Source organism: Carcharodon carcharias, chromosome 13 (assembly GCF_017639515.1).
Source record: "Carcharodon carcharias isolate sCarCar2 chromosome 13, sCarCar2.pri, whole genome shotgun sequence".
NCBI lineage: Eukaryota > Metazoa > Chordata > Chondrichthyes > Lamniformes > Lamnidae > Carcharodon > Carcharodon carcharias.
In genome coordinates this window covers 19,093,259-19,102,897 of record NC_054479.1, presented here as the reverse complement: position 1 = coordinate 19,102,897, position 9,639 = coordinate 19,093,259, and the positions used below count along the sequence as shown (strand labels likewise).

Here is a 9,639-nt window from a genome sequence, read left to right as displayed (position 1 = left end):
GAGAATGGTAGGAAAGTTTATAATGAGCCTGAAACATAACAAGTGGAAGGAAGGTGTTATTCCCTTAAAAGAATAATGCAGATTGGAGTGCTTTTATGAATATACGGCTGGCGGGTATTCCTTATTTGTTGATAGAAATTGGCAGTTTCATGCTAAACTAAATTCAAACTTATATGGCTCTTCATGAGTTTTGTGCACGTGTATCACAGAATACTATCAGCCCACAGGGGTCTTCACGTACTGGACAGCAGCTCCAGAAACAGCAGAGAGAGAAAAAAAATGCAAAACAGATACTCAGATTATATAAAATGACTTTATTTCTAATTTTAGATCTGATACATTACAAATACATTTATACTCTGATATCAGCTTATGTAGCTTTAAAATCACAGCATGACTAGCAAAAAAAGAAATCGACTACCACCCATATATACTTTTATAAATATAGGAAAATCATTTACTGTGTCTGTACATAAACTAGACATCTGAATGGTATGTACTTTGACAAAATGTGAAATTACTGGATGGATAATAAAAAGCAGATGTCATTTATAGTCATTGCACCATTATTCTTGATCATCTACAATTATTTATTCAATTTGTGATTCTGCAGGTGAATAAACAGCCCATGTAATAATCTGAAGCATTAGAGCAATTCAATTCACATTAAAAGGCCAACTGGTTACATCCAAGACTTTCTAAAGTAAATTCCCCCTCTCCCCCCCAGCTTCTTTTTATATTAACTATTGAGTTTAAGTGTTGTGAAGTTGAAAGCTCATTAATGAGATAGTCAGCTTCAGGTAAACACATTCATGAACTGAGTGCAGAATTCCAAACGAATGAAGACTCCTCAATCAATGCTCAACCATAAAACATGAAGTAGCTATGTAACGGTGGCGTGCGTTAGGGCATCAACATGGAGCAACTGGGCAATTAGGTTCATTCCGAGGCCAGGACTTCCTGACGTCTGACATTTTAGCGCAAGGAAACTGAGCAGAGGCCAGGATCCTCCACATGGAGGGCAGGAAGCAATGGCCATACGGAGGAAAGATGCTTATTGCTGGGGTGCTTCATGTGGCTGCTCACAGCTTGGCTAATGGTAGAGGCCTGGGAGCAGGTCACAACCCACCCTCAGGCGAATCAGTTACAGGTGGCGTGGAGCTTGGAGGGCAGGAGGACATAAAGGACTCATAACAACACAAAATTACAAAATCCTGATTCAAGCATAAGATCCTCCAAACAACTCCGGTCAGTGAATACAATAGAATTCATGGTCACATTTTAGATATCTAAATAGTTTCACATCAACTGCTTTAAGGAAAATTGACTCAGCTGAGTTTTCTGCAGATGTTTAACATTCAGATTCCCATTTCAAATTGTAAAATTCTTTTGATATCCTCAACGTATTTAGTTGCAGCTTCACAAGACGACTATTCGAGTCACAAGCATCACTAGGGGCAAGCTACCTGCAAAACGCTGCCAGCAGGGGGCAGGGTGGGTGCAGCAGAGCTTGCATGTCCCGTCAATTTACCCCATAGATTTGGCACATAGACTAAAACACTTGTACTGTGGTTCAAAAGTATCATTTGCACGTTGGAAATTTCTGCTTACACACCACTGTCTTGAGACACTACTTAATCATGTGCCTGAGTCTGTTCCTGATCCTTTTTTAAGCCCAGGCCAAACAATGGCTCCTGTAGTGGTTTACAGACAGTTAAGCGTCTGCACCGTTACAGTGGACACAGCAGTTTTCACAATGCCCATTTAATCCTGGAGAAAGTCCAAATGTTCTCTTACAAGGCATCACCTGTTCCCTCAAGGCTACTTGAGTTATGTCAGATTTAACATGGTCTAATCAAGTAGGTTACCCCCACTACCATTTTTCCATTCATTTTAAAACCTTAAAATTGCTTCAGAAGCTTCTGAGTCATATTTGACTCTGTTTCTCCCTCTACAGATGCTGTCAGACCTGCTGAGTATCTTCAGCATTGTTTTTTTTTCAGAAGCTTCTGTTGTGTCTGGGATATGGCATTTTCCTACACATGCATATGGTTCTAGAAGAAAGTTCTGTTCATGAAAAGAGGGAAGGGGCAGCAGGGAAATAAGGGAAGGCAGAATCACTTCTGCCCAAACATGGTTACAGGAGATCCAGGATAGCTTTTGTCAGGGATGCACACCCTTGCACATTTGTAACTTGGGATAAGGTCAGTGTTGCAAGGAATGGATGTGCAGAGGCCCAGGCCGATGACCTACTCCTCTTCACTGATATCATCCCTCACTTCTCCTGAAATGGGACAAAATGGTGTGTTGATTTTTCTCTCTTGTATTTGGACTGCACATTGAACTCTGGTGGACCTCTTTAGTAACTCCAGTAACCCCAGAGAGTTATGGAGGCTAGATGCCTGGAAGTATTTAAAGAAGAGGTATTTTTGAAATATCGGGGAGTTGAGGGCTATGAGGGGTTGGCACAAAAAAGGAGTTGAGGCCTGGGGCAGATCAGCCGTGATCTTACTGAATGGTGGGGCAGGCTTGAGGGGCCAAATGGCCTACTCCTGCTCCTATTTCTTATGTTGTGTGCAGGCTACCAGAGAGGGAAAACCTACAGAAGCTGAACCTTGCCTTTGCCAAGTTTCAAGAAAATACCAAGCAAAGTTGTGCTGTCCTCAAGGGATTTAGTTTCCAAAGTGCATCTACCTAATCCATTGTCTCCTTGCATACTAGGAATTCAACCTGCTGTTGAATATATATTAATTTGTGCTCCATGGAGGATTTAAAAGTAGAGCATTTCATATAAAAGTACACAGAAAATAACATCTAAATTTACATGTATGTTTGAACCAAAACAGTACACATGCCTTTTTATGACTCTGATGTCGAACATGCACTTTTTGTAACCTAAACCGTATGGAAAAAAACCTCAGGAAAACAGAGCTGTGGGGTAGCATGGGGTTCAGGTTTGGAGGTGGGAGCATGTAGGCAGACATCGAATTTTATAGGCACGGTGGAGGAAGATCACTTGTTTCTGGCTCAAGATCTTTTATAGGAGATTGGCACACCTTTGACTATCCCAGGCCTACAGTTTGCCTTACTCCAAGTACTAAAGGAGTGAACTGTTACAGGGCAAAGACAGTCAAATTGGTCGTCTATAGCTGTGGCTTTGAGGGATACAAATGGAACCCTAAATCCTATCCGAGTGTCAAGTTCCCTGGTGAGCAGGTCCTACGTTCATCAGAGCTCAACTGGACTGAGGCTGCTGACTTCTCATTATTACCAGGGAGAACAATCTTGTTGGCACAGAATGAAAATTAATTTTTAAAATGTTTGCTATGAAACAATACACATCGTGTGGGATAGCACACGTCTAATCTCCAACACATTATCAACCCTAACAGCGAGGCTAAGACCAGTGAATCGCTTTCTTACAAAGATGAGAGTTTAAAGTTTTAAAAAGCCTCGATACTTCCAACAACTTAACAGGGAGAGGAGGAAAGAGAGGGAAATCCCATGTGCAAATTCCAACAATCCCTCTTTTTAAGCTATTAATAAAAACAAGGAAAGCCAAATGTACAACACATAACACTCTCATGGTCTACGTCAATGTTACAGGACATGTTGCTAAAAGCAAACTATTCTTTCAAGATCCACATTAATGTATGATTTTCTATTCACCCTCACTGGGTTTTTAACTATTTTGTATTTAACAAAGAATTAAAATGAGTTCAAGTACATGAAGTAAAAATGACTGCAGAGAGGCTGTGACTGTAAAAAGGCACTTGGGTTTCACGTCAGTAAAATACTGAAAAGCAATGTCAATGATGCATGATGAAGTATGGGTGATGCTTCATTTTCTAGCACAGAGAATATTGTTTGGAGACAAATGAGGGTGATTACCATTCACTTTTAGTGTTTAAATGGGAAAGGGGCGGGAGGGGAAGAAAATAAATTCCACAATGCTCTGAACTAAGCCTTCGACGGTCATTTTTCATTCTGCTCACTCCTGACGTGTTTTCATTTCACCTCTGCTTTTCACAGCCACCTCACTTGTTCCTGAAGGAGAAAAGAATATCAATTAAAAATAAATTTTTAGCAAAGTTCTGGATGTGTTGGAAACATAGAATCGATTCCATTTAAACGTGTACCCAATAACTGAAGACAGTTGAATGTATAGTAGAGAAAATGTGTGTTTCCATCCGTGGCCATTATATTCAAACAACAGAATCTGTTTACTCGAAACTTAAGAACATGACTGAAATTACTGCTGAGTAATGTGATACTTAGACTGGTCTAGAAAGTGCTTACGCATTTAATGAAAAAAGGTAAATCCTTTAAGGACAAACTTTTTACTTATTCACTCACAGGATGTGGGCATCACTGGCAAGGCCAACATTTACTGCCCATCTCAGATTACCCTTAAGGAAGTGATGGTGAACCACATTCTTGAATACAACCAAGTAGCTTGCTAGGCCATTTCAGAGGATAGTTAAGAGTCAACCACATTGCTGTGGACCTGGAGTCACATATAAAACAGACCATACAACAACATTAGATTTGCTTCTCTAAAGGCATTAGTGAGTCATTTCATTCTCACTATTACTGATTCTAGCTTTTTGTTTCAGATTTAATTGAATTACTGAATCGAAATTCCCCGTGCTGTAGTGGAATTTGAACTCGTGGCTCAGGATCATTAGTCCAGGCCTCTGGACTACTAAACCAGTAACAGCCATTATTTTAACATACTCCTATAATATTGCCAGGATCACAGTTTTGGGACCTGGAGTCCTAACTGTCTAACCCTATCAGGTAGTTCTTCATTGTATTGCAGTTAGTACCTTTAGAAAACAAAATCAATTTGTGAAATTGCTGAGAAGAATCATTCCTGTGGCTGGGAAGTACGGTGAGATCGTAATGAAGCAAACAGCTTCTATTATTTTATCAATGATTTCCCCCTGGTTAGGTCACCCCCTCCCACCCAGCTTGCAAATCTGCCCCCACAACCCCCTCACCAAAGCTGAATTGGAGCTCTGCTCCATCCCCACAAATTCCTCGTTAGCTGGGGATACGTAACAGCAGCCCAGCTTGATCACCCTAAACAGTCACCACGTACCACCAGCTGTGATCTAAAGCAAACGAGGAAATTCTAACTTCCTTGCTTCAAAACTCAATGTTAACGAAAATATACCAGTAATAATGTAAACTTCAATATGCTAGTGTAGAGATACAATGTAAACAGGCTTTAAAAATCATTTATGATTCCTTGTTGGTTTAGTAAGTGGCCTGGTACTAAACCCTATAGAACAGAAGGACATCTAGGTTTAATTTTCACAGTGCTAAGAATGCAAGGTTTTATATGATGACCATGTTTTGGGTCAGTCTCTTTAATTCAAGGTAAAACAAAGGAACGAAGGTGGTCATGTGATCTGTTTAGAATTCTGCCCAACAACTTGTTATGAGGACAGGGAGGTCCAGGTTGTGACTTACTGAGAGCAAAGTGTTAAAACATTCACACCTGAAAATAAAGGCAAAAGTAGCTGGGCTGACTGTGGATAGACTTTCAGTCTCTAAGATTTAGCCAGAAAAGGAGAGACAGAAGACTGGTGTGGTCAGCACGGAGAAACTGCGAGTTCTCATGAGCTATCTGGGCAGTATGTGAGAGGAATGACAGCGTCTGGTTGAAGAGACGCATCTTGTGGCAATCTAAAGACTCAGAGTTGCCCTGGCAAGGCCAGGCGGAAAAAAAAAAATCACCACAGTGGATTTTATTGCCAGTAGTTGGTTTGGAAATTCTCTGAAAACTGAGGGGAGTGCTTTTCAACAGTCACTCACGAAGTTGGGAGACATGAACCCATTGGAAGCTGGGAGCGGCTTTGGAATATTCCATATAAAGCGTATAATCCTGTGAACAGTGCTTTGGTTCTAATGCATATGTATGTGGTGTGGGTTATTGGTTGTGTTAAAGCATTAACGAAGATCAACTTTTCTGTGGTTTAGAGTTGCTTACTAGGTAATGTTTTGTTGATGTTTTTAGTTGGTTGGTACAGTAAAAGTCTTCAAACTTGAAATTTTGTTATGTGATTTCTTTAAGCTTGTCATTGGGAACTGAATTCTCTTCTTTAAAGTTATTGCTCTCTACAGGGATCGTAACAACTGCTCTCAACTAGATAGTGACTAGAATCTTATAACTGATCCCTGGATTAGAAAGGGAGAAAATAGACAAGGTTCCTGCTCCATACCAGTTTCCAGTGACACCTTTTAGAAAAAGCTCATATGTGGACACCAGAACACACAGCAGTGGGGTTAGGTTTGATGTCCAAAACCATGGGAAGAGTAGCAGTGAGGTGATCAGTGGTTCGCCATGCCTGAGGATCTGGAGTCCAGTTAAGAGTCAGTACCTTCTGAAGGAAGAAAACATTTTTACACTGCAAAATTTGAAAGTTTCATATGCCATTGTACCCCTTACTCCACCTTAGGGGCACCCACTCCAGAAGGTTTGGGAGACAAGCTGACATACATTATTTTATTTGACAGGGGAGATAAAAAGTATAAATCTTACCTTTCTATTCTGTTCCGAACACTGGCATTATCTCATCTATGGCCCTTTTGCGCCTGCATTAAGCCAACATTTTCATAGATCCGGCCACCCTCATCTTTCATTCTGTATCAGAAGACAGTGTTGAGTAAAATGTGTTCACTACTGAATGTGTACACATCACCACTATAACAAGACTTTGCTGCTCCACTCCCTGCCATAGCTTCAACACAAACATTTATGACCCATCTCCCTCTGAACAAAGGAATCACTGTACCCCAATTGTTATTCTCACCTACTCCACACCCCAACACTAAAATAATTATCTGTCAGCTCCAGCCTTGCCTGGATTGGTAGCAACAGATTAGTCGTAATTGCGGTGGGCACCTGCACTGCATTCAGGAGTGCACTTTATCCCAGAGAAAACAATTACATAAACACTAGTAACATAGCACTGCATAATCATCACATACAGCAGATATCATCTGTAACATGTGGCATCCTTTGGAGAAAACTGTGTGTTCCCCTGCGAGTGGGGGAAATTTAAAACAGAAGAATGTCACAAGAGCAGCTAACATTTTGATTGCTTCTTTTGCTGCACCATACATTTGGGAATTCCTCATTCAATTTCACCATGTGGTTACAAACTGGAAAGCTAACTCATTACCACCATATCACAAGATAATCCATTAATGCATTCCTGACCGCCGGTGATATTAATGTTCATTCTGTACTCCTGTGGTATTAAATGCAAAGCCATTTTGCACAGTAATATTGCAAAGTAGCCATCTTAAAACCATTGTGGCATTGAATCACTGAATAATTATAGCAATAGTATTGACTTTGTACAGGTGTTATTATCACAGTTCTCATAACAATAACACTGTTTTAGTTTGGGATTAGCTTACTTATTTCTTAAGGGCTACAGCATGTTGCTAGGAAGAGAACACAACCAGATATCATTTCTAATCATTCTCAAACAATATTGCACTGTGTTAACAAATGAAATTATGATACCAAGCATTTCCATTAAAAAAGCAATCCAATTTCACTCCAAACATTCTCCCTAAATTGATCATTATGAGATTAATCCAGTGAGTAAATGCTGCACCACAATTCGCTACTTTACACTGACTTTACCCCAACTCACATTAGTGAGTCTATCAGCAGGAAAGTGCTGTTTACGTGACGGGAATTTCTCATCTCATGAGAACTCTCATTATGAGCAATGAATTAGCACAGTCCCTGTGGAGTCACAGGATCATTTGCATGTTTGAACTGCATGCAAGCTATTACCCTTCACCCGCATGCTACAGGAAATCAACTTAAATAAAAGCATTTAAAACTAAGTACAGACAGAGGACCTAAAGTAATCAAATAAAAGCTGTCTCACCCCAAGTGATACAGTAGTCTAGTGATATTTGAGTTCCAATAAATTACATGTACTGCAGCATCATTACTCACCCCCAGCACCATGTCCACTTTCAGTGCAGGTAACGATTTTAAAGCTTAAACAGACCTAAAATCAATTTCTATTTTAATACATGCCAAGGATATAAAGGGTCAAAATTTGCTGTAACAGGGCACCTGCTGAAATCTGCCATTTGTCAGACTTGCCATGGCACCTTTCAGCTTTAAATATTTTTGCCCACAAGGTTGCTGGAAGTGTGAGCTGATAATGGTGCAAAGGAAATAGGAAATCTGGAACTTCAACCAACAGGGTGTCTCCCTAACCAATGAGATTTAAGGATTGGGATATAAACACAGGAAAGGCTGAGGAGGAGGGTGAACTCAACAATCAATCAGTTACAGAAAGAGAAAGAGAGGGAAAGAAAGATTGGATTGGGAGAAAGAAAGACAATAAAGAAAAAAAATGATATTTCTACAATCCTCCCCAAAAATTCAAAATCTGAAGGAATGAGACTCCACACTTGTAAATTTATTTTTAGTGTCAAAGATGTTACTTGGCTGCCAATAACACTTATCATGTTATTTACAAGGATAATTACTTATAAAGACCAGACTTAGCTTTCTACTGCAAGTTTAATGGGCAAATAAAACAAGTTTCAGAAAAAAACAAGGCTGAGAGCAAGATGTTGTTTTCACAAAACTAACAGTTCAGCAGTACAACTCAGCAGCGACTTTTAGATATTCCCAATTGACTCTGCATCTGCTCCTTGCCTGAAGGTGCTATACCATTTACTCATAGATAACAGTGAGAGCCATTAACCATGCTGTTATTTTGACAGATATTCTGGCCCAATATATTTCATTGTGTGAGATTTGAATGGGCATGTATGGTAGAACTAACAGGTCCCCAGTGTTTAATCCCCATTAAATAATAAGACTGTTATAATCAGAGATGGATTGGTGGGGCTCACAGAAGCACACATACTTCTAGTTTTGAGAAAGGCCAGATACAGTTACCAGTGCTAAGCAGCCTAATGGCAGTGACAATCACACATTAATACTTGGGTTAGCAGTTCTAACTTATTTGCTAACATTACTTGAATGAAGTAATTACTGGTCACAGGTATTCCTCACCTACAGCACCAAAGACTTTCGTTTACATATACTGTGATGAACAAACCAAATCCCTCAGGCACTTCCTATATGAACAGCAAGGTTTTGGTGTCTGGTTGCCCATTTCTAAACTCAGTTCAGCATAAAGCTCCTTTCCAGAATTACATAAATCCACTGATACCATCTTAGGTTTCTGCCTCTCCCCATCAAGTACTGCAGGTAAGATCACTTCAATCAAAATCATTCACTTCTACTGTGTGCCTTTTATATATTCCATTGTCCAACTTTCTTTTCATTTACTGCACATTTCTTACCATTTACAGGTTACGTTTCAGGTGTCTCTTATTTAAAGCATTTCTCCTTTCTTTCTCCCATTTATAATCTTACTGATGCAACATATAATTACTTTAGTGGAGACTTGAACTGAACTTGTCCATTGTAAGAGAGCCCTTCACTGTTTACAGGTGATGCGGTGCATTCCTTTGAAATGTGTGTTCTTAATGCTTATACCTCGGGGGATGGGGGGGTGCATAAGATGAGGGGAAGTTTTGTCTTCAATGAGACTATAATCTACAATCAACTATGAGACC

General features: G+C 39.9%; 1 protein-coding gene across 1 annotated transcript in view; it reads right to left on the bottom strand.

Annotated features, from left to right (window-relative positions):
- Window positions 1–299: 299 nt before the first annotated feature.
- ptpn11a (protein tyrosine phosphatase non-receptor type 11a) overlaps window positions 300–9,639 on the bottom strand; it is a 58,291-nt gene continuing 48,951 nt past the window's right edge. Inside the window, exons 15-16 of the mRNA XM_041202824.1 lie at window positions 6,551–6,652; window positions 300–4,047 (exon numbers count right to left, since the gene is read on the bottom strand). Of these exons, the coding sequence (XP_041058758.1) occupies window positions 6,583–6,652 (70 nt within the window). The 3' untranslated portion in view covers window positions 300–4,047; window positions 6,551–6,582. The remainder of the gene's footprint in view (window positions 4,048–6,550; window positions 6,653–9,639) is intronic.